Below are 25,464 nucleotides of genomic sequence, written 5' to 3'. Positions count from 1 at the left end.
TGATAGAACGCTTGGATCTTGGTTCAGCTGACAAATCTTTCACATGCAGCAGGTTTTATTTTCAGGTAGCACCTGGTTCCTGTTTTCTGATTTAATTTCTTAATAAGAACTAAAGATTCCAGATGATTCTCTCAGGGTCTGTATAAGACCACCTATGTTCATATGTTAAATCATGTGGGTGGCTGGGTGGGTGTAATTGAGTGTGTTGCGTATTCTTTAGCATTCATATGCCGTCTCTTGATGCCATACTGTCAGATGTTCTTAAGTCGAGTGGTAGATCCTACTCTCATTCTAGGTAAGCAACATAATTATATAGGAAGCAGCCTTTGGTACACATTGGTGAAAGGACAACAGATGGTGCTCTGAGTTGTGGTTGGGGGCGGAGATTGTTGCCCCCCTCCCCCCATTGGTGGGCGTGGGCAGACTTCCACAGACAGGCCAAAGAACATCTACTTACACACCTACTACCCGGTTGATTGTCCCCACATCTCAAGTCGGCTGATATATTTGCCCAGTTGAGACTGCCCCCACCCCCCTCCCCCACAGGGAAACTGCTGTGTTTCCAGATCTTGGGGTGAGTCTTTGCACGGCTGTAGAGGTAGGGTCGTGGTGGAACATGGTGCGTTTCGGCCACCTGTCATCCTGGCACAGCTGGGATGTCCTGCATTTTTCTGCTGACAATAACCTGGATCTTGAGGGAAACCTCCAGAAGGCCCCTGTCCCCACACAGTACCAGGTAAGGGGGGCCCTGAGGATGGCCATTGGGCAGGGGCTGCTTTGCAGAGGGAGGGCTTTGCTTCTGAATGCAGGACGCAGATTCTCAAATAGTGGAGAATGTCCCACTGTGGTCCAGCAGCTTCTGTATTTCCAGATTTTCTTTTTTCCCCAGGCCTTTGGCTTTATTCTTTTACGTTTCAAATGAATTTTAATCTGTCTTGTAAGTCTCCTTTTTTTTAATATCAGAGGTGCCGAGCTGCCTTTTCGCAGCATGATCCGAATGTGTGGAGGGCAGAATTTTTGCCCCTTTCATCGCTAAAGGAGACCCCTTAATGCCACTTGAATGTTGAGTTGGATGTGTGACCCAGTTTCCCTTTTTGCGAGCGTTTCCAAGTTCCACCGGAGATAATGCATGCTGCGGTGAGTGAAAGCGGAGCGATAAGGCCAGCCTGCGCGAAACGGAAAGTTTATTCTGAGCATGCGTGTGTAGGAACTTGCCGTGATGTTTTTCTGATGCCGCGGAGTATAATCTCGATCAGGCGCGTAAAGTGCCTCCCAGCTGCCATTGTCCCGTCGCTGATTTATCGAGCGCGCCGATCTCCACTGTTTTGAATACCCCTTTGTTCCTCCGCCTATACTTCAGCGGCTAATGTGGACGTCAGCACAGTTGCTCCCTTGACCGATTTGTTCCGCTGATTTTAATTGTCCAGCAGCCTTGTTTACCAGTGGGATTCATGAAGCTTGCTGGTCCTTTCAGGTGTTCCGCGACTCCGACGTGTGTGTGATTTGTGTTGGGATTGAGAGAGTCTGAGTTTATCACAATACCTTTTTCCCACCATTTATCTAAATGGTGGATTAACTGGGCGTCTTAATTCCTAAATAACCCAATGTGACCCCGCTGGGCTGCTCTTCTGTAATTGCCTTGGCGATGAAATAATTCAAGCTACAAAGACAGAAGCCTACAGCGTTTTATAAAGTGTGATGCACAATGGAGTTCAGGTCACGTTTAGTTTAACGGCATATAAAAGAAACCCTGGTGTTGGACCCCGACAGGATGCATTTGTGCTGTAGTCTACATGTAGCCAGTACTGATAGCAGAAATTGTAGGAGCTACAGGGTTCAGTTTTGCTTAGATGCCATATTTAAAGTTATTATTTACACCCAGGGCAGAAGTTATAATGCAGACTGCAGTGTTTCAGGAATTAGTGAGTTTTAATTTTTTCTTTTTTTCCTTTTTATGTGTGAATTGGCAATGAGGAACTTTCAGACTACCTGACATGTTTGACCCTTCCTGTTATTGGACCATAAAACGGCTTTAGTGACGGTGGCTTTTGGACCCCGTCCATCAGTGCCGGCTGCGGGAGATTAGCTCCAGGAGGAAGTCTGGCTGGTCCAGTCCCTTCCTGACTTTGTACAGCCAGCGCCAGCCAACTTGGGGAACTTTGGGATGCCCTGAATCTTCATCACAGTAGTGAAATGTCATTAACTGGAAAAGGTAAACGGCGAGATCAAGACAGGCGCACGGTGCCAGAGGTGCTGATCTGTCTGATCTGTTGCCTGATGTTTGGTCTGTTGCTGTTTCATGGGCAAAGGTGTGTGTGTGTGTGTGTGTGTGCGCGCATGCGTGGGTGCGAGCGACAAACTTGTTTAGTGTTTGTCTCTTTTGGTATCACTTCCATATTAATACATGGGGGGGAGGGGGGTAACCAGCTCAGTGGAAAATATGGGGAAAGTCCAACGGCTTCATAGGGAAATGAGGCTCATTTTAAATCAAAGGAAAGGGGAGGGTGATGTCAGGTCAAGGAAACAGACCATCAGGGAGGGACCAAGGGCTTCACGTCAAGCAAACATTTGGCTTGTGTAGCACCAGGATGTCTCCTGACTGCGCTGTTCGTCTGGCCCCGCCTCCTGTTTGCGGATGGTATGCCCTCAGCCCCGCCTCCTGTTTGCGGATGGTATGCCCTCAGCCCCGCCTCCTCTTTCCTGCTGTCACAATGGGCAGGATCTGCCTGTTGCTATGACACCAGGACAGTCCCTCTCGGCAATGCGGGCATGCAAGGCTCAGTTGGACATCTCGCCGTACGGGGTAATTGATGCACGCGTACCAGGGCGACAGAAAGGAGTTAAAGACGTGCTTACCAGGCCCCTGGATGTGGTTCTTTGGACCAAGATTTCTTGCACCTCATTGGTTGAGAGCAGTCCGGCACTACTTCCATCCTATTTATTGGGATATTCGTTCTGCTCAAGCTTGGGTTCGTGAGAGATTGAGTTTGCGTCTGTGTTTGTGAGTTGGTCCCATTCTGCACCAACTGGGTCCACCGTAAGCCGAGCTGGAGAATTACGATGGTCTTTGCGGCGTTCGGCATGCCTTTGGCTTCCATGGTGAGTACAGCGGACTTGTTTCCCCCTCTCATATTATTTTATGAAATTTGCTAATCAATACTCATAAAGCCACGATGGACTATAGGATAGCAGCTTTAGCATGAAAATGCTATTTCATGAATGCTCTGCTTTCGCTGGTTCTGCTGGTTACTGTGCTTTTTCACCGGTGAGTTTCCATAGCGCACTGGTTAGTACATGCTCTCCGGATAACGTCTGCTTAATTCGGTGTCCAATGAGCCGGTATTCCCTACAAGCTAATCAGGACTCGGGCAGCACATTATGAGTAAAGCTGCAGGAAATTGCCCATTGTCAACAGCTCAGGCTCCCAGAGTCCTTCCCGTCCCCAAACGGACACCTGCAAGCTTATCTCACAGTCCAGGATTCCTGAGACGGAATTGGTTAGTCTGTGCACTTACAGAAGGGGGTGGGCCAGCTTAGCCAGGAGACTGGAAAAATAAAAGCTGCAAACTTTTATAAGGACGCTTGTCTCGTAAACACACAATAAGCTTTTCGCTCTTCGAGTCAGATTGGGTGGTGGAGTCCTAGAAAGTGCGAGAGATTTGTCTTTTTCGTCTGTTTTTTGGAGCTTGATTTTGTCGTAGCGTAATTGTGCCTCAGTCATACTTATCAATTGACCATTTATTAGATTTTATAAAAATCAACAGGGTTGTAGGTTATGAGAAGTAGGACAGCTAATGAATGTGTTGCCCCCTTGACTTCATTGTGTTTCTTCCACAAAACCGCTCCGCGGCCCCGGAGTGCAGAGTGAGTCGAGAGCATAGATCCCACTGAGCATTAGCAGTGCGTTCGGTTCCCCTTCGGCCTCTGTGCTGTCCCACAACACATTGAACAATGCTGTCTGGAAATCCCCCCCCCCCCCCAGTGTTGTTTTGGGAAATCTAGAGTAGATTGAGTCCCTGACTGTAGACTTTTCCATAGTGAAAATGTCTCTGCTAAATAAATAAAAAAATCAATTCATAGTGATTTTCACTCTGTGACCCAGATATGGAAGACAAACAGAACTCCTACCTTAATCGCAATACTCCTGTTTCGTTATTCAGGCGGCTGCCGGTGTCCAGATATTTCTGAGAACAAATGAATCTGAAATTGATACCTAAACCATTGTTTTTAGATCAGAAGATTGTGGTTTATTAGCATTGGGAGAAGTTTGTGTTTCCGTAACAGTTTGTAATGGAGGAACAATGTACATAGGACAATGGGAGAGTGTTGGTTTGTACTGGTGAGATGGCGAAATGGATGATGTAATGAATGTCTCATCTCTGTGTCTCCCCTTACATTCCTTTTCCTTGTTAGTCTTCCTAATGAAGTCATTCTTCACTTGGGAGCTGTCGCCACCCCCCCCCCCCCCCCCCCCCCAACTCATTCTGCATTCTTTTTTCATTCTGGAACTCCTGTCGTTTTTTCCCCTTCCCTGTATCATATCCTCCACCTGTGTTACTGATATAGCATCTCGCTTAAGGATCACATCTGCGTTTTCCGTCTCTGCTCCTGTTTACTCGAGAAGTAAATGTTCCGTCACTTTAAGAAATGGACTCCATTTCCTTTTTATCTGTCCTGCCATCTCTCAAGGTCAGGACAACCGCTCAGGGGGAGCCGCCTCTAGCTCCTTTTGTCCTATTGATGTCATTTTCATCTGCTCCAGAATGCTCTCTTCCTTCCCCCTGTGTTCTCCCCCTACTGACAGGCCCATCTGATTGCGACCAGTCCTGTTCTCGTTGATGTCATGTTAAACCTTTTAACCCCTACCTCCCTTCCCTCTGCCACTTCAGGGTCAAGCAGCTCGGCGCACGAAAAACTTGCCAATCTTCCTGGGCGTTGACAGCATCCCGTACTCAGATGCCGGGCCCCAGCTGCCCATTGTTGGTACCCCCCTCCCAGGAAAACCGAAAGATTCGGACGACCAGCCGAATCAGTGTCTTCTTCGGCTCCAACCAAGGCACGAATACAACTGGCAAGGTGAGCAAAGTCTGTTTGTTTAATGTCCTATCATGAGGACCTCAGCTGATATGCAGTTACTCTCAGGGTTCAGGGGGGTCATAGCTGGCCCGCTTCCTGCTTTGAGGTCATTTCCTTCAAGTTCATTAGTAGCTGAATGCTTTTCGTTTTAGCACTGGGGATTACATTTAGTGAACTGGGTTCCGGTCTGGTAGTCAATCATTTCTCCCAAAGACACTGCGTTACGTGCTTTTTTTTTTGGTTTTTGGAAGTGTTTCAGACCCATAAGAACATACCAACGTATAAAGGGATTTTTAGGTCAAATGTAAATCCTGCTCAGTTTACATCTGAGAGAGAAAAACAGAAGAGAAAGTCAGTGACTGGAAGCGTTTGTCCGGAATTCAGAGCTCACTGTGGGGCCGTTTTTAGCCCTTGGGGCTTGACTGGGATCTTAAGACATCAGCTGCTTAGCCCAGAGACCTCGTCTGTCTGAAGTTCATCATGTTGAATTCTTTGGGGAATCATTTCAGGAAATGCAGGCCTGGACTTGGACCGGTGTTATGTATGGAATTGTCAAACAGAGAGAGTGGTTGTAAAAACACCTGAACTGGACAAATATCGGGGTTTGTCTGGGCTTATGGGGTTATTCAGAGCTACAGCTCATGACATCCCCCCCCCCCAATCAGGAGGTGGACCGAGTGGAGCAGCAGCTACAGAACAAGCTGCACTCCTACACACTGCTTGGCCTGCCCAAGGTGCCCCCCCAGCTCATCTTTCACCGGGACTCTTGGGAAGAGGAAGGGGAGACCAACCTCTCCTTGGAGGACAGCTGGCAGCAGCTGCTGGATAAGCCTGAGGTATGGAGACACCCCCAACCCCCCCCCCCCCCCCGCCGACACACCTACACACAGAACCATGATGCACGCACAGGCCTGAACACATCATTCCCAACCCAACTCCCAGGAATCTCATCAGCGTTCTATCCCCCCCCCCCAACCTTTATATTCCAGCAGCCACAAGTATGAGCAGCACTTGGCCTGTAATAAAGGCTGGCAGTCCAAATGGTCCAACCACAACTCCCCCCCCCACCCCAAGACCACAAATGCTTCAGCATGTTTACAGCATTCGCCTGGGTTCATGTGGTCTTGAGTAAAATCGTGAGCGTCCTGCCTAATGCCTTCTCGCCCAATCAGTCGGTGCCTCTATTGAAGGTGGCGTATCTGTTGTAATGGCAGCGGGCGGAGCTCAGCATTGTCGTCGTACTTTTTACGAGTCACTTTCCTCTCCTTTATAGAGCCAAAAACAGTCCAGTGAGTTGCCCCCTGATCCCTATAACTTTTTTTTTTTATATATATGCCACGCTGAACCAAACAAAATTGCAGCTGCAAAAAGACGCTAAGGGTGGCGCAGGTGTGTGCGTGTAATGTTCCGCGCACGTGTCTGTCTCACATCCCGAACGTCGTCTCATCTTCCGCAGTCGCTGAGCAGGCGGCAGTTCCACCAGCAGGAGGCGATCTGGGAGCTTCTGCAGACAGAGGCCACCTACATCAAGAAGCTGAGGGTCATCACCGATGTGAGTATCTACAGCTCGGCCTTACAGCGTGTGCATTTACCCTCAGAAGGGGAGACTTCACTTAGGTTTTAATACCAAATAAGGTCATTATCTTTAATGGTTTCGGAGAGACGGCTGTTGAGGTTCCTGATGAGTGGAGACCTCACTTTCATTCCAACAGTGGATTTCCACCGTGGGATTTCACTACAAATCTCCTGGAAATCTTTTGTTTCTAAGTTTATTTTGCTACCTAGTTTAATGAGTCGTTTTTTGTTTTGTAAGCTTCTCTGAGAAAAATGAGTGATTTTGGCGAATCATTACATTTCAGTGGATAATTTTAGCGGAGTTTCTAAACAAACCACAAGCCATTGGTTGGCAAAATAAGAAAAATCCTTTTAAAAAAAAAAATAAGAAAAATCCTTTTTTAAATACTTATTTTAATGTATTTAAATTTCTTGCCTGAGAAATTTGTTGAATCTGAAGCATTTTGGGTCATTCAAAGCACTTACCTGTCGGTCCCTAGTTACAAAGACATTTTTTCTCCTGTTATGGAAACACCTGCTGATGTTCCTGGCTTCTTCTCCAGCTCTCTTAATTCCCGTCTCCCCCATGCAGCTTTTCTATTGCTGCCTGCTGAACCTTCAGGAGAACAAATTCCTCCTGGAGGTGGATCCCATGCGCCTCTTCAGCAACATCCAGGACATCATACGGCTGCACACGGCACTGTGGGCCGAGGTCATGTTGCCCGCCGTGGAAAAGGCGCGTCAGGCCCGTGCACTGCTGGACCCCGTACACCTGGAGGAGGGATTCCGCACTGTAAGCAGCTCCCAGCGCCCACACCCTAACCCTCGCATCCCACAAACACAGCGCCCCTCTAATCAGTAGGACTTTGCGTGCGTGCCAACCATCGCTTAGGACATGTTTTGTAGCATAATATATTTACATGCATCTTCCAACTGCCTATCTAGTATGAGTTCTCCAGGAGCCTGTACCATATCCCAGGTAGCCTAGAGTACCCCCTGGATGGGGTGGGTCTGTGGTTAGGACTCTATGCCTATGATCAGATGGTTACCAGTTCAAATCCCAGAAATGTCTCTGCTAAATAAATTTAAAAAATCAATTCTAATTCGCGACACAAGCACAAAATAGCACACTATGGCCAATTTGAAAATGCCAGCTCACATTAATTCCTGTTAAATTGCAATCAACAGGAATGACACAAGCAGTACTGCACAAAGCTGGGGGTGGCGTTTGAGCCCCCGACCTTGGAAATGCGAGCCACCAAATAATGTGTGTAGGCAGCCCCCAGGTTTAAGAACATCCGACTTATGGACATCTCGTACTTACAAACAGACTGCTGCAAATCCTGTTATATTGAGAATTCCGGTTAAATACGATGATTCGTTATAACGAACACGCACGCTGCTTTGTGACACTCACAGAAACATTGGATGTCTTCACTGGTTCCTCGGCTCGATGTACAGTTACCGTATGTAGTTAATTATAGGGTTTGGACTAACACAGCTAGGTTTGAGATGAATCTCCTCAGTGACTCGCTGACTCGCTTGTGCCCGGTTTCACATGTGCAGATCGACGTCCGATTCAAGCCCTACATCCAGTACTGCATGGAGGAGGAGGCTTGCATGGAGTACGTGAAGAGCCTGCTGAGGGACAACGCGCCCTTCAGGATGTACGTGATGGTGAGTCCTCCAGCCCGCCTGCTCAGTACAGCGCCCTTGGGTCCTGGCAAAGCCATGTACGGTACGCGGCGGGAGGGAATGACGATACTCTCGTACCCACAGCATTCGTGACGGGATTGACGTTGGAGTACTAAAGACAATTTACACGATGGAAATGAACATTCATATACAATTATCTACAGTTTAAGGGAAGCAGTGGCAGAGGAAATATTGCTACCTGTATTTTCAATATAAAATAACAAATAACGAACATTCCATATTAGCAAATGATGAACAGGCACACTACATAACCCGGGGAAATTTAGTCCTATCAGGACCTTGCAGTGGTTCATGCTTCTGGCGGTTTGTGGGGGGGGTGGGGTTATGGTGTCTTCTGTCCAGATATTGACCCCCCAGTCCCCTTCCCATCACAGTGGGCTGAGACGCACAAGCAGTGTAACCGACTGAAGCTGACTGACATGGTGGTGAAGCCTCACCAGAGGCTGACCAAGTACCCCCTGCTGCTGAAGAGCGTGCTGAAGAAGACCGACGATCCGGCCGGCCGTGAGGCCCTCAGCAGCATGGTGAGCCGGGGGAGGCTGCCGGGGGGGGGGGGGGGGGGGGCTCGTCCTTTAAAGTGGGCAGATAGCACATGAGGAACATAACTGTTCCAGAGACTCTGTATTCTTGCTCCGCTGCAGCATTTGGTTGCATTTACATTTATTGCCTTTATTGTGTTGCACTCTCTTGACTTTTTCTGATAATGGTATGATAGCGATAAAGAATAATAGCTGGAAGATTTTATGGGAAAAATTCTAGAATGTATATGGGACAAGTAGCCCATGCTTTCTGTGTGTGTGTGGGTCAGAGGTGTTTACATGCCCAGCTGAAAGCTGATTGGCTCCCGGAGTGCCTCCTTTCCTGTCACTCACCAATACAAAATGTCATTGGCTGATGAGACGCTTGGCCTCATTGTATAAACATTTTTGAATCGTTCCTGGTATGTGTGTATGCTTACCCTGTATTTAACTGAGGATGGCGCCCCCTACAGGTGGCCTCGGTCGAGGCCTTTATCATCAGCGTGGATACTCAGATGCAGCAGTGGCAGGAGCATAAAAAACTGGCCTCCATCTCGGGCCGCATCGAGTCCTATGAGGCCGTGGATGGGGGGGGCGAGGAGGTTGAGAAGGTATGGGGAAACAACAGTGCTGAGATCATGAACGTGACGTGATGCAGGCTGTGTTTCCATGGACGCGAAGCTCAATCTCTCTCCCGACAGATCCTGCGAGAGTACAACTGCTTCGACCTGATGGCCCCCATGAAGGGGACACCGCCAGGGGAGACGAGGCAGCTGCACATGGAGGGACCGCTGCGCATGAAGGAGGGGAAGGACAGCAGGGTGAGGAGGCTGATCGCCCCCTGCTGGCCACAAGCCGTCACAACACTAAATATTAAATTAACTCCTTATTTAGGAGATACTCAAACTGCATGCTATGCTAATGAATAGGTACGGTATTGATTCTGATTTTTGAAACATCTGGGGGGGCAGGGGGTGGTGGGGTCTCAGAGACGAGGCTCCTGCCCTCCGGCGACCTGTGGGACGGAGGCTAGTAGACACACGAAATCATAAAAGCTGTGTTCACGCGATTAATCGCACAAGTCTAGCGGAAGGCTGAGATTAGGCCGTTCCATGTTAAGTGAGCTTCAGGGTAACAAGCCACGGGATCCTAACTGCTGTGCCCCCCCCCGCACACAGATGGATGTTCACTGCTTCCTGTTCACCGACATGCTGCTGATCACCAAGCCAGTAAAGCGTGAGAAGGTTAAAGTCATCCGCCAGCCCCTGTTCATCCACAACGTGGTGTGTAAAGAGCTGAAGGACACTGGTGAGTGCGCGTCCCCCCCCCCCCCCCCTCATGCCTCCCCAATTCAACCACAGCTAGTAAAATAAGCTCACAGAAAAGCATAAGGACATAATTAAGTCCTGCGGTCTGCTGATCTGCCTGCCTCGGTTTCAACTTTTGACCTATTTTCAGTTAAATGTTTTCAGCGAACAGCCATGAATACAGTTAAGAGAAGCTTAGCAAAGATATACATGAATATTTTATTTTAAGGACAGTAGAAGGATCCAGAAGTGTGACCCTTAGCACATTAAAATAAAAATGGCTGAGTAATGTATGCCAAGGTCTCATTTGATGACGGGGGGGGCCTGACATGTCGCTGACTGTTCCCTCCCCAGGCTCCTTCCTCGTCATCTACCTCAACGAGTTTGGTAACGCGGTGGCTGCCTACTCCTTCCAGGCCAACAGCACCACCCAGGGGCGGAGCTGGACGGACGCCATCTGTAACGTCCGGGTATGTCGGTTCTCTCTTACATGTCAGCCCCCGACCCCCGGCACCCTTTTCGTGACGCGTTAGGGTAGCAGAGACCTTCCTTCACCAGCCTGGGCGTGTGCTTTTCCACGTCGCCGTGACACATTCATTGTCCTGCCCTCTTGCCCGGCGGCGTCTGACTGTCATTTCCATGTGACAGAAGCAGCTCCAAAAGCTTCACTCCGAGGAGCTCCGGCGGAAACAGAGGCAAGTCGGCGGAGCAGCGGAGGAGGAGGAGGTGGAGGAAGAGAGCAGTAACTCCACAGCCAGCTCCCCCTCCCTGCGGCACAAAGACCATCAGGCTGAAAGGTAATGATGCCTGAGCCCAGAATCACTGCCAGTAGAGGGACTGCAGATAGTCAGTCAATAAATCAATCAGTGTATCAATCAAACACTAAAAAGTTATTTATCAGATGCACAGCATACAGCAGTAGGTGAAGGCAAGTAGGCGGGACCAGCCTCACGTTTCAATCTGATATTTAAATAAAATGCAAGTCTGAGGATAAGAAAGCACAGTGATGGATAAGGTGTGCAGTTGGAGAGCACGGAAGGCTCTTGTACTGTAGCACCTCTCACATGCTATTTGGTGACGTCTGTACCCTCATCCCTGCAGCCAATCAGACGGCTCCACCGAGACCCTGTCCGTGGCGGTCATGGAAGACGGTGGCGACTCATCATCGCAGGAAGCGATCCCGAACAGCTCCGCAGACGAGGCCTCCCTCGTCGGGGTTGACGTATGCAGCTCCGGATCGATGACCGTAGAGTCCCACCGCGATGGACTGCAGACTGACAGCCTGGACGTGCCAGGGGCAGCGGATCGCTCCATGTCTTTAGACAGCGCCTATGGCACGCTCTCGCCCGAGTCCCTGTTCCGTCAGCTGTCCCTGAGGGAGAAGCCTGGCCAGGGAGAGGAAGATGCGGAAGAGGAGGAGGAGGACATGGAGGGTGAGGCGGAGGAGGAGGAGGGCGAGGAGCAGGTGGAGGGGCCAGACGAGGAGGATCCCACCCGCACGGGTTCCCAGCTCTCTGTCACCAACTCCATCAAGCTGCGGCGCTGCGCACCAGTGCAGCACCACCAGCGCTGCCTACAGAACCTCGCCATCAAGTGCCACTCCGAGGACAATCTGCTGCAGCGGGTGCAGGGAGGCGTCGAGGCACGCTGCAACGCCAGCAACGTGATGAGGACGCGGCTCGCCAACAGGAGGGCCGGCCTCATCCACAGCAGAAGCTTGTCGCAGCTCAACAAGCAGGACTTCCCGTTCCAGGCTAAGCACGCAGACTCCGCTGACGACCTGTCCGCGAGATGCGACAGCTCGGGCGCATTAACAGACAATTCGGAGTGCGCGGACTCTCAGCAGGTTCAGGGTGCCCTGACTGGGTCGGACGGCAAGATAACGGCCTCCTTCTCCCTGGGGGAGTCGGCCGGGTCTGAGGAGCCTGGGGTGGCCAGGAGATCGCCGACGCAGCAGCACAAGAAGCTGACTCTGGCCCATCTCTACCGCATACGCACCACCGTCATGCTCAACTCCACTCTCTCGGCATCGTAAGTCTGCCCCTCTTCGCCACAGCGCCCCCTGCTGTTTCCCTTCTGTTGCTGCGCCTCCTTTTTCCCAGCACACCTATTGCTGCTTTAATCTCTGGAACTTCTTTTGGAAATTAGGTTCTCCCCTTCAGTCTATATTTTTAAATCTCGATTAAAAACCCTATTTTTGTAGGTTGTCTTTTACTTCTAACTGTTGATGGTTATATTATTATTTTAGTCCTTGTTGGTTGTATTGTATTGTGATTATTTACGGGGTTGTCTTGTTTGTGCTAATTTTGTACAGCACTTTGAAAACTTCAGTTCAAGTATGCTTTAGAAATAAAATTTACATTACATTGCTTTACATTACATTGCTTTACATTACATTGCTTTCCTCAGTTGTATCCATTTTCTGAAGCACTATCAAACTCAGTCCTGGGGCATTAGAGAGTCTGTGGTCACATGACTGTCACATGTCAAGCAGTACCGTTAGCTAACTGGCTGTTGCACTACCCCTTGTGCCCCATTAATGCAGGGCACTTTTATTTAGACTTTTGTCCTGGAAAGGGTGTGGAAAGCTGACGCGTGACACGCCAGGTCATTGTCTTGACGCTGGTCTGTGGCCTAGCGGCATATTGCCCTGGTCTCCACCCTTTCTGAGAACCGCGATGACGGTTCCTCCAACACAAAAGGCTTAGAGTAACGATGACACACTGCGCTTTTGAAGCGGTGCTTCAAACGATATCTCATTTCACAACATGATCCCGTCTATGTCCTTTGCAACATAGTTTCCAAAGTATTTCTGTTTTCCAAGTAGCTGTAATGATATTCACACATTACTGTTAATACATTGCTAGTTGATATATGTCCAGACATTCCTTTGATTCGCTTGCCTCATGTCTGTCTCTCTGTCCCTTGTTTTATCCTGATCCATGTCCTTAAGTAACGTACCTGTGTCTCAACCTGTTGCATATTGTTCCTCTGCTTCAGAAAAAAATGTTCCTAAGTAAGCAAATTAGTGCAAGTTTTAACATCCCCATTCTGATCTTTTTTAGGGAAGTGTAGCATTCCCAGCTAACTGCTGCTCCGGACGTGGATCTGCACTACTGGGGCTCACTGTTCAGTGGGATCAAGTCCCCCGCAACGTCAATGCTTCCTTCAGTTAGATCTTGTGCTGCATCCTCCCGTACCTAAGACTGAGAGACCACCGTATCTGGACTGTTTCTGAGTACAGCATCGCGGTTGTGGCAGCAGCAGTGGTATCCGCTGTGTTTTCTCAAATACGTCTTTGTAGTTTGCAAGGAAAGGGAGTACAGTAATGTTTTGCACTTAGTAGGTTTAAATTTGTAGAAGAGAAGTTGCTCCAGGTCTTCAAGCAGCCTGGAACATAAACGTGTTGGAATTAGAAATGGGAGGCTGATCATGAGCGCCGTGCTGTTGACCTCTGACCTGAGAGGCATCATGGATATCTCGGGAGGAACAGACTGAGCACGTGCGGACCCTGATGCCGCAGACTCCGAAAAGGACGCAAGGAATCGAAACTCGTGAACGAGCGCGATACCGCAGTCCTGCGGCAACTCTGATCTCTCAGTGCTTGTTCGGAAAAAATTTTTGTCGTGACGAAAAAAAAAATACTTGGCTCTTCTCAAAAGAAAAGGGGAATATGAGTGATTTATCTGCTGAACTGATGTGTATAGCTGGTTGTGTGCCTCTATGAAAGGGAGATGTTTCATAGACGAAATTTCATAGACCTTCAATTCGTTGAGTATGCTAACATGCCCAAAGATGTACAGATTAAAAATGCACATTCAGGAATAATATATCAGTGGCAGTAACTACATCAGGAGAAACAAGTGTTTATAAACAGAGACCCAGTCAGACATTAAAAAGAAGCACTGATGAGTCAATTAGAGGTTAAATTTATATGAATCTAACACTAATTTTGAATAATGAATCAAAGTGTCCGTTATGTTTAGCACGTGATCCCTTTGCTTCCCAAACTCCACCATGTGAGTATAGATGGCAGATGTAAGGACTGCTGATCGAAAGATTGACGGTCTGTCCGGATGTCAGTTTAACATCCTGCCACCCAGTGGCCAAACAGGGTATAGCAGAATATAGCTTTTATCTTCATGTATAAAAACGTGTGTGGCGCTGCCCTGACACAACACTACTACTCAATAAGGGCTCTTAGTGCCACCTATGCTCTGGTCCCATAGGCTACATATGGGGCTCTTACCAGTGTCTTCCAGGTCTGCTGTGCTGATGACAGTATTACTGTGCATGGCTCCCCTTTGCTCCCAGAAAGTTTGACGCCTGCTTTATTGTCATCGTAAGCCATGAAAGACAACAGGTGAATACAGGGTTTCCTGAAGCATCTGCCTGAGAGCTAGATTAGGGCTGGGCTTAGAGCGGAACATGTGGTCTGATTTACATTCGGTTTAATATATTTCATTGGAGGCGTTCAGCCTTTACGCGAGACTGATACATTCAAGTTGAAAATTCACTTTGCTAATAGTACTGAAAGAACCCCTGACCCAATCCCCTGTAATGTTGCCCGAAGTTAATTTTCTTTTTGTCTTCATATTTGTTGTTTTTTTTTGTGTTTGTGTCATATTTATTTAAGCTTTCTTTCTTTTATATACATATAAAAATACGTTTGATTTATTATTGGATTTCCCTTTTGTTTCGTTTTTTTCCTTTTTGTAAAAGTTTTGTAATTGAGTCGTAATGTAATTCTTAATCTCATGTGTTGAGTCCTGAATCTGCGTAGAAACCAAATTAACAACATGTTAACATGTTTTGACTTATAACGGTCATAACTTAAAAAAAAAGGTATGTCGTAATAATTTATAATGTACTGTACAGTAAACGAGGGGGCTTCCTAGAGCACAAACACATTAACTTCCCGTAAAAACGCACCTTTCTTGCACTGTGGGCTAATGGCACGTGTCATGACACTAAGGCAGATTTTTAGTGCATTCCATTGAAATGCTTTAATTGTGAGAAACAACGCAATTGTACGAGTTTTTTATGTGTCATTGGAATTAAATGCCTAAATAGCTCTAAATTTATTTTTTGGTGTAAAAGACTGAAATTGGCTATGAAGTTCTAACTGGATAATTAAAAGTTCAGAAGCGTCAGCTCTGAAAACTGATACTGTTTCCTTTCTGCTCTTTTTGTGTAGTAGAAGCAGGTCCTACGCTAAAATACTTAACCGATTGAATAAACCGACATTGTTATAGCTGCCATTTGTTACTACTAGATACTGCCACTAGAGGGGGCCATTCTAGTCAAAATGTGACCAGTAATTTTTTCTGTGCATCCTGGCTCCTTTTTTAGTTGGTACAACAAATGAGGTATGCTACTAATTGCAGTTGCACATATAATCGTGAAATCTCCACACGCATTTGCAGATCTCTCAGGACAGAAATGTAGGGAAAAAAATCACGTGTTAAAAGACAGCCAATTGTCAGGTCCGCCTGAGTTGTGACTGATGGTTTGACTATTTACAGCACTTGGAGCAAATACTTGGACGACTTTATTCATTAATACCTATATATGCATTTCTAGATTTGTCTATGCATTTGCGATGGATTATGAATGTACATTTACAGAGTCCTGTGTACATTCGCAAATCTCAGATTTACAAATATAAAACATATTTCTTTCATGCATTTACAAATCTGATTACGCAACTCTCCACACACATTTACAAATAATCCATCCATCCATTTTCCAAAGCGCTTACCCTACTGGGTCGCGGGGGGTCCGGTGCCTATCCCGGAAGCAATGGGCTCGAGGCAGGGAACAACCCAGGATGGGGGGCCAGCCCATCGCAGGGCACACTCACACACCATTCACTCACACATGCACACCTACGGGCAATTTAGCAACTCCACTTAGCCTCAACATGTTTTTTGAACTGTGGGTGGAAACTGGAGTACCCGGAGGAAACCCAACAACGACATGGGGAGAACATGCAAACTCCACACACATGTGACCCAGGTGGAGACTCGAACCTGGGTCCCAAAGGTGTGAGGCTAACCACTGCACCACCATGCCGCCCCCATTTACAAATAATTTGCTACAATAATAGCCAGGGACGGATTACGGACCGGGCCAGCGGGGCCGCTGCTCAGGGGCCCTTGGGGTGCAGGGGGCCCATGGGGCCCCTAGCCCAAAACAATTTGCAACGCTTATCAACAATGTATTTTCGTTTGTCTATTTTAGAGGGCCTACATTCTTTGATCCTCTGCCTACAAGGGCCCCTGACCCTATAGGGAGGGCGTTTGGCTGCCAAGGGCCCTTGAATTGTGGTGGTTGTGGTGGTGGTGGAGGAGGAGGGGGGGAGGGGCCCTCGCGAACGTTTTGCCCAGGGGCCCACACAACCCATAATCCGTCCCTGATAATAGCCCCTTACTGATTGAATATACAGAGCTCGCTATAGCCGCCATTTCTGCTACTATTGGTTACTGCCACTAGAGGGAGCCATTGTAGTCAAATTGTGACCAGTAAGATTTTCTATGGAATCTAGCTCCTTTTTGTTAGTTGGTACAATAAATGAGGTGTGCTAATTGTAGTTGCACATTTAATCGTGAAATCTGACTATTTTAAGACTGGATTTCTTATTTGGGAGTCACTGTTAAGTACATCGCCGAATTAATGTCAGTGTCCACTTGTTTTCAAACTATTTATGCACGTAAGTGATGCAGTGGAAGAAGGTCAGATGAGGTAAATGAGGTCATTTTCACATGAGTTTGCCCCCCTCGATGGTTGCTACCCGACTGGCTGCTTTCTGTGTAGAGGACTCGCTCCTCCCCTTCACAAAAATACCTTCTTTTAGCTTCTTTCAGCTAAACCTTTTATATCATTATGTAAATCATGACATAAGTTATGACAGTATATATATTTAGCTGAAAACACGTTTCAGCTTTGCTAGTCTGCCAGTCTTACGCGGCACCCAAAGTACAGCAGAAGATGGGCCAGGATAAAAGTCACAGCTTTCATTACAACATACCTTTTTTTCAAGGTTCTGGAATATTCTTCTAGCTAAGTGTGATGTTCAGCCAGAGAGTCCTTGGTTTGATGTCTACTCGTGTTTGTGCTACTCTCCACAGGAGGAGACTCTGATCATCATTTCAGGCCTCTTCAGCCAAAAAAATGGCTTAAGTTTAAGTTTCTCATAAAAAAATTGCAAGATGGACTTGTGTGGATTGTGCTAAAATGTAAGTCCTCTATTTTTTCAGTCCATACATAACGGCGATGCACCAGGCAACTGTGTATTTTCACGTCAGGCCTGGGGTGGCGCTGTAGAACAATGCCGCTCTTAAAAGTCACCTTTATGACGTGTGGTATGGAAGTCATTATGATCTTGGTTAACATTCAGTTCACACACACTGAAGGGAAAGTACCCCGGGCTTGGCTAGTCAGTATCGCGGTATTGCTGTATTGCATTTATCGCCACACCCCTAGTAGTCAGCAAAGTCCTACCTGCTTCGGTCTATCCCTAGACATAAAATTACTAAAACCTTAAAAAAAAAGTAAAATAAACAACTAAATAGTTTTACATCTTATAAATAAAAACTAAAGAAACCGCACGTAAAACAAAACTAGATTTCAAATGAAAATAAAAATAATGAAAAAGGCAATTACAAAAAAACCAAAACTATAATAACACTGATGCAAACACATATTCTTAAGAAGTTAAGTTCATTGCTCTTTTGAAAGGCTGTACTTGTATAATTATGCTATTATATTATTATTAAACCACAGGCATAAAACAATGTTAAAATGACAATATAATTTATCGCAATTATTTCTGGGACAGTATATCATCCAACAGAAGTAGTTTGTGCAAGTATAATCCTCGCTTATACATTACTTACGACCAAAGTATCTGCTAAAAAAAAAATAAATGTAAAAGACTGAAGGTCTGAAAATGTGACTCTGCTTTGTCTGCAGTCACTGCTGTCCTTCTGTAAGTTGCTGTAAGCTGGACTCCAGACGCAGCAACTGAGCCTCTGCTGTCGTCACACTCACTGAATCATTTCCTCTAACTGTAATGCCGATGATTTCCCTGCTTTAACTGTCCCCCAAGGTACCATGTCATCTCACATCTTTATTCTTTTACTTTCCGTCCTGGGTTTAGGTCATCAGCTCTTGGGACGAGCCAGAAGGAGGCACTGTGCCATAAGATCCCCTCCCCCCCTCCTGTACACTGCAGAATGCGGAAGGTGTATTTACAGGTGATTATGTCAGCTAATCGGGGGATTACAGCATGTTGACTCCACACCAGCCCCTAATCTGCACCGAAGGGCAGCACAGCACTTTGGGATTTTTGTCGTTAATCTGACTACAACCTGGCAGACCAAACCCCCACCCCTCGCATCTGGCCCACTGGGAATTACAGTTGTAATCCAACATTGAAAACTATTTTATTTTGCTTAAGCGCAGCTATTTGGGACTTTAATTATGGAAGTGCAGCTTTTAAATTTAAAACGTCAAGTAATTACAAACCTGACTCTATTAGCTTCTCGGGGGATAATGTGCTCGACTGGTTTATTAGGCCGAATCCAGAATGCATTTTGCTACGTGCCGTCATCACATTGATGGATGAGCCACACGTCCGCTACGTCTCTATGCCTTTTCAGAGTTTCCACTCTGCCGTAAGCCAGCCTCGGGCTGTGGTGCTTCACGGCAGCAATTTCCTGTTTAAACTGCAGTTCTGTATGACAGATCGGTGACTCCATGCTTTGTTTGTGAATTTGCACTTTTGGAGAAGTATGAACTGGAAACCATTCAGCATGGAAGCAGCCCCAGTAGGACTTTTTAAGCCAGTGGTGGGTGGTGTGTGACTGAGTGAGTATGAACATGGTGCTTGTGATCGGAGAGTTGTTGGTTCAAATCCCCAGCCAGCAGACTGATGTCACCATTGGCTCCTTGAGCAAGGCCCTTAGTCCTAGTTACTACAGGGACTCAGTTGTATGAAAATATTAATTTAAAGTTAATTCAAAAAGTAAAATCTAGGAGAGAGGTCACAGCAATTCTCTTCAGATACTCACATGTCTGTATTTCTTTCAAAAAGAAGTTTTTGCTTCTTTTCCATAACATCACGCACTGCTGTTAGCAATGGTGACACGCGATTACTGGGAAGTGATTCATGACCTGCTGGTGTCAGACCAATGCCATTAGCCCCCCCCACCCTCGTCCCCCTGGTTGCCCGCACTCCAGTGAATTCCAGTGGAGCGGGGTTTTAACCTGTCTCTCAGTGACAGATGTCTGAACACATCCTGTAAACAATGTCAGCTTAGCACCAAGGGCATTTCTGAATATCCTGATTATAAGAGCACTTTCATTTATTAAGCTGTGGGGAATCCCTGCTCTTTTGTACAACGGGATTAAAATCGGGGAGACAGTGCCGTCCATCCCAGGCTAAAGCCCCTCAGTCCACTGTCGGCAGAATGGGGAAAGCCTGTGTCTATGCTCGACACATTGGCCCCTTAATCAGCATCGCCCCTTTTAAGAGCTTGGTGATTGGGTGTGGGATGTGTAAAAAAAAAAAAGTACAAAGAACTGAAGTGTGTTTACAAGCGGTTTGCTGTGTAAAGGCCCTGGTACAGGCCGGGGCCATATGGGATGGATCACAATACAGACAGCTGCCCCCTGTCATTGTTCCTCACTGCCAAGCAGAGCAAACAGCTGCTCTTGTTGACAGAACTGTGGCTAAGGAAACATCTGGCTTAGTTAGATCCCTGGGGGTCTAAAAGACCCGACCTACTGTCTCTATTCACAGTGGAAGGTGGGAACTCAGCTTTGCCTTCTGAAGTGAACTAAACAAGACTCTGAGGTTTAAGCATTCTTTGGACCGGAATCTCTTTGGTGACGCATACATTTATGAAGACTGGGTTTTATATACTCTAGAAATGGGCTATGAGCATTTTTTGAAGAAATTAAGGTTAAACTATATCCTTCAAATCCTGTGTGTTTAATTTTTATAGCAGAAAGTAAATGTTTCTAAAGGTTCTTTGTGTTTGGTGCATTTAGCTTTAGGGTATTTAAAATATTAACTGTTTGGCTCGATTTGTTAGAGATTTGCCTCAGGTCTGTCTTTAGCAAAGACTGTAGAGGTTACCGAAACCCAACTCACTCGTTCTGCTGTTGTCAGGCCAACTGAGAAATAATGTCGGGTAACTGAAGTCAGCATAGTTCATAACCGTTCCAACAGGTCTTGGGCACTCAGTGAGGAAGTGACTTATGCTTTTGTGCAGTTAAGCAGTTACATTAACAGAGATGATTCAGGTAAAGAGTAGCAATGAAGACACTATCAAAGTTAAAGTGACATCATCATAAGGAGAATGTACCAAGGGCTACTTTATTTTGCAGTGACGGTGGCATGGCTGTTTCAGGTAAGGATGTCACATGCACAGTCCTTAGCAGAATGCTGACTCATTCATATTTAAAATGAATTTGACATGGAATTGAAACTTTCTGTACCTGTGCAAATAACAAATAAGTACAGGTACACTGGAATTCTTGCATGGTCTCCTTGGTCAAGGTTTAAAAACAACTTCCAACAAGTCTATGGCATATAGAAAAATGCATTCAGGAATGCTATAAAGTTGAATAAATAGATAAAAGATAGAAAAGGTGCTTGACTGATTGGATAAATAAGGTGCCCTGAGTGTCAGAGGCAATTATAGCCGTAGTATATTATTTTTGCATATTATATGTGAATATCTTTAATATATTATATTTATTGATGGATTTAACATAATAGTAACCCACATGTCAGCTGGAGTCCAAATCTATATCAGCAATCTGCAAAATCAAAACTAAAGTCGTAAATTAATACTAAACACTACAATTCTGAGAATGCCTAAGAAGATTATTGTAATTTCAATATTGAACCCTTAGAGTTTTAAAACCGTATGAAAATGAAATCACTTGCATAGCCAAACAGATGTTTGATTTAGAAACCTTTAACCGCAGAGAGAAATGATTAAATTGAATGCATTTAATATGCAAGCAATTAAACTGACATACTGTGTACATGAATACTGATACTATATATATATTTCACTTTTGCACAACTTATGTGTCCGCGTAAGGTTAGTTCTCTTCAAACCGAAAATGAAGAAAACTGTTTGTAGGCTTCCTTGTTGATGGTGTGCCTCAGTTCTTGCAGGGGATATCATTTCTTTCTTTAGTGGAACGTAAGTATGAGAATTGTCCATGCTTGGAAAACACCTAATTAATATTAATGAAGATAATGCGGACTTTATAACAAATTTAAGCCCGAGGCTGAAATGGCTGTAGTCTCAGTCTCCCATTCATTACAATGGAATGTCTTATTACCTAGTGTCTTATTGACAATAGCAAGTTATAAAGATTCCATTGACTTCGCTATCTATTGTTTTGTAAGTTTTCTACATACAATAACAAATGCATTTTCGCCACCGATCTCCTGTTTATCTTGGTTATTGTTGCAGGGATTTTCTATTTTGCTAACATCCTTTTCCCTTGTGGATTCCACGTTTGGAGCTTCCTTGGGCAGCCATCTTCGTTGTTGGTTTTGTGTATTCTGTTGTATATTAAGTGCCATGGCTGTAATCTTTTCAGAACGTTAGTGACTGGTCTTTGAAAAATTTGCATCCCCCACCCTCTGCACTGCACCTTATGTCACCATAAGGGAGATCCTTCCTTCTTGTGGTCATTGGAGTATGACTTCTCATTTATGATGTAGTAAATGAACTGAATGGGAAACCACCAGTGTACAGTACGCATCTTTTTCTTTTAAGTGTAAACTCTGAGCATTAGCTTGTCTGATGGCCAATGATAAATACTGTAAGTTTCTTGTATTTACGGCCAATAGAAATATGTCTAAAATTTAAATGTGATATATATATATTTAGGCGAGAGAAGATCAGACATATTTCACTTTTTGTTGTCAACAAAAGAAAAAAGAAATGCTTTTTAATTGATAATATTAGAGATAATATTTCCTGTTTTTTGACAAGCGGTGCATTGACAAAACTGGAAAGGAATAGGCTGTTGACATGTTCATTACTTGATGTTACAGAATTCTGGAAAGGCGAGACACCAGATTACATCCTTGCTCAGGGTTTTCATGGTGAAATATCTGCATTACTCAACATGAGACTCAAACCCATGTGCCTGAGACTCAGTATCATGTTAGCCAGACTCATAGACATCCACTGATAGTAAATTTATTTAGTTTTTTAGGAGATTTGTTCCATGAAGGGTATTTACTGGTTAAGGCACTTTCAGTTTGGGCTACCAAGAGAAAAAGAAAGTAAATATTATGAAAGATCTGCATATACTTTTAGGCCCGGATCATTGTTGGTACCCTGACATTATTAAAAAGTGGAAAATGAATGTTTTTTGAATCCTTCTCTTTATGTCCTAATCTGTGCAAAACTGTTTATGTATTTCACCGTCCTGATGTCTCACATTTTATTTATTTAACAGACACCATTATCCAAAGTGACGTACAATTCTGATCACGGACCGAGTCCCTTATCCATCGACCCACATACTGCCGCCATATCTGAGCCTGTTGTATTGAGTGCTACAATCTTTGTTTTCTTGTTTTCAAAGCCACATTCCAGCCTTACTGTTCTTTTATGCATCTGTACACTGATTGTGTGAAAAGACAACTAGATCACCTCCCTGGTGTAGGTTGTCCTGCCTGGTCTAGGTTGTTAAGCGTTATCTTTTCTATGCGATTTTTTTTGTTTTGTTTGTTTTTATGTGCATGAGCTCTTGACACATATATTTATTTATTTAGCAGGAGCTATGGTCAAAAACTGACATACAAGTAAGATAGTAGTGTCAGACAGTCCCTGGGGTAATTGGGGGTAAAGGCCTTACTCAAGGCCCCAATGGTGACATCACTCCACCAGCAACAGGATTTCAACTGGCTACCTTCTCATCATGGGAACAGCATCTTAACCCACATAAAGGTTATCCTCAGTGATATTGGATGCTTGGTGTGCTAAGTTAAACCTGTCAGCTTGTAAGCACTATAGCTTCTGCACATTATCCAGACAACCCTCTTTGAATTTCTATAATGTCTAAGGAGCAGTCACAGATTCCCCAACAGAATCTTAACAGTTTTATCATAGTCCACAATGTTGCCAAAGGTCCAATTCGATATGTTTTGTGACAGGAAAAGTTTGAACTGGATCTGTACATGACTTGCCAGTCTAAGCCTAAGCCTGATATGTTTACATTGCTGCTAACTTGCTTTTTTTTTAAATCATGTACTGTCACATGTTTACTGCTGCTAATTCCAATCATATGATTGCGCTGCTACACTTCACTCTTATTTGTGTATCTTATTACACTGAAAATGCATGCGGCGCTTCACTGAACGTCTCCAGTGTTAAAGAAGATGTTCTTCTTCCTCATCTGCTGCCTTCTTCAACCTCTGGTCTTTGTTGAAGACCTTTCCCGGCACAAGCAGAAACATTAATCCTGAGACTCCACAGTTAAGAAACCAGTTTTACAGGCCTTACCCCCCCCCCCCCCCCCCCAAACAGTCTGTACAGCATAATAATAGACGTATTTGCATGTACCAGACTACTTTTTCAGTGCCCGAGGCACACCTAAGATACGTGACACGCCAATTTTTTATTTTTTATACAAACTCTATTGTAATTGTTCTAGGGGTCAGTTTCAGTTAATAAGATACCCGGTGGATTGTTTGTTCACACTGTCAGAGTCCTGACCTCGTCATGATTGCATAATATACCTCTTTTTTAACCAGATGCTGCTCTCCATCGTTTGCTGCATTTTGCTGAGCTTTTGCGTGTGGTCAGACATCGTTTTTAAGCACTTTAATGTTCCTCCTTCTTTTCCCTGTAATTTTTTACACCTGATGTTGGGTCTTCACCCCACAGATCCTCCCCCCATGTGCTGCTTCAATTTTCTTTTACTAATTCCAGCTGTCTACAGATGTCACGATTGACACCCTCCCATAAATACTGTAAAAGATGGAACCTGCCGGGGAGGCGTGGCAAAACTTTGACAGACGTCTCGTCATTCAGGAAATCCACAGTGTCATGTGCTCTTCTGGATGTCCCCGTTGTTGGCTCAGCTGCAGCCTGAACAGCAGTAGATGGTGAGTTAAGGTAGTATCTGCTGCCCTGTGGACGTTAATATCATCCAGTGACTATTCCACTTCCATCCAATATCAAAGTAGATCTGGTGTTACCATCTCCAGTATTTTCATCAAAATCTTAAGTAAGTGCAGACGTCTCATTATGTGAAGTTGAGAGGGATTGTCAATACCATATTGTAAAAGATGGCTTTGTCTTCCTCACCTTTAGTACTTATTAGAATAATGTAATGTAATATATTTATCAAACAGAAAACAAGCTGAATGAGACTGACCCCGTGACCCTGAACAGCATAAACAGTTTGAAGATGGATGGATGAATGAAACTCACTAATGAGAAGCCTCACCTGCCAGTTAATATCAGACAATGCTCTGGTTTATAATTTCAATTAGTTTTTCTAATTACTTGGTCAGTTTTGTAACCTTATCAGATTCCATTCCAGTAAATGCTCATATTAAACTGAGTAATAGTAGACTGTATAGCCTAATCAATCTCTAATATTAAGTAAAAAAAAAAATTCTTTTGTAAAAATCTTTGGGTTTAATATTGCTCTTGACATATTGCTCAGAGATAGCTGCGGAACTAGAAGCCTATCTAAGCCGCTGAAGCGGTATCTAAATGGGGTAAAGCAGCAACCCCTCTGGTCCGTGTTCTGCCGAGGATCACATTATTTACTTGCTATCTTGTCTCTTTCTCTGCCTCCCAAACTCATCTATTAGGAATAAATGCTGAAACCAAGCTCTAGCGTTTTTTTTGGTATATTCCTTAAAACCGCGAAGACACTATCTACATGCTCAAACAGACTGCAAACTTTCGCAGTCAGAATGGAGTCCCTCTTAGGTGCAGTGTAAAAACAGGGGGGGGGGGTGCAGTTGGCTCTGTGTCACATTTACTATTAGATAAGCAAATTCATGTAGCTACAGTACGCGAATATTTACATTAACGGGCACAGCCATTTGTTCTTCTTAGTGTTTAAGCAAATTAGCATAATCAGACAAAACGTATATATTTCTTTTAAAATTTACATAAGCGCTCTAAGAAAGAGTATTTATTTATAGTATCTGGTGGGGAAAAGAGTTTCTTTTTTGTACTCGTGTGTGAATGTAGGCTCTGTTGTTCAATGTTAAACGAAACCAATAA

General features: G+C 45.1%; 1 protein-coding gene across 1 annotated transcript in view; it reads left to right on the top strand.

Annotated features, from left to right (window-relative positions):
• The window catches only part of plekhg5b (pleckstrin homology domain containing, family G (with RhoGef domain) member 5b), a 51,522-nt gene extending 39,316 nt beyond the window's left edge, over window positions 1-12,206 (top strand). Inside the window, 13 exon segments of the mRNA XM_049016230.1 lie at window positions 4,890-4,991; window positions 4,993-5,076; window positions 5,742-5,912; window positions 6,533-6,628; window positions 7,223-7,423; window positions 8,197-8,307; window positions 8,721-8,870; window positions 9,338-9,475; window positions 9,566-9,685; window positions 10,043-10,172; window positions 10,526-10,641; window positions 10,820-10,968; window positions 11,273-12,206. Coding sequence (XP_048872187.1) covers window positions 4,890-4,991; window positions 4,993-5,076; window positions 5,742-5,912; window positions 6,533-6,628; window positions 7,223-7,423; window positions 8,197-8,307; window positions 8,721-8,870; window positions 9,338-9,475; window positions 9,566-9,685; window positions 10,043-10,172; window positions 10,526-10,641; window positions 10,820-10,968; window positions 11,273-12,206 — 2,502 coding nt within the window.
• The last annotated feature ends 13,258 nt before the right edge of the window (window positions 12,207-25,464 follow it).

The sequence above is a fragment of the Brienomyrus brachyistius genome, chromosome 6 (assembly GCF_023856365.1).
Source record: "Brienomyrus brachyistius isolate T26 chromosome 6, BBRACH_0.4, whole genome shotgun sequence".
Classification (NCBI taxonomy): domain Eukaryota; kingdom Metazoa; phylum Chordata; class Actinopteri; order Osteoglossiformes; family Mormyridae; genus Brienomyrus; species Brienomyrus brachyistius.
This window is presented reverse-complemented; position numbering and strand designations above follow the sequence as displayed.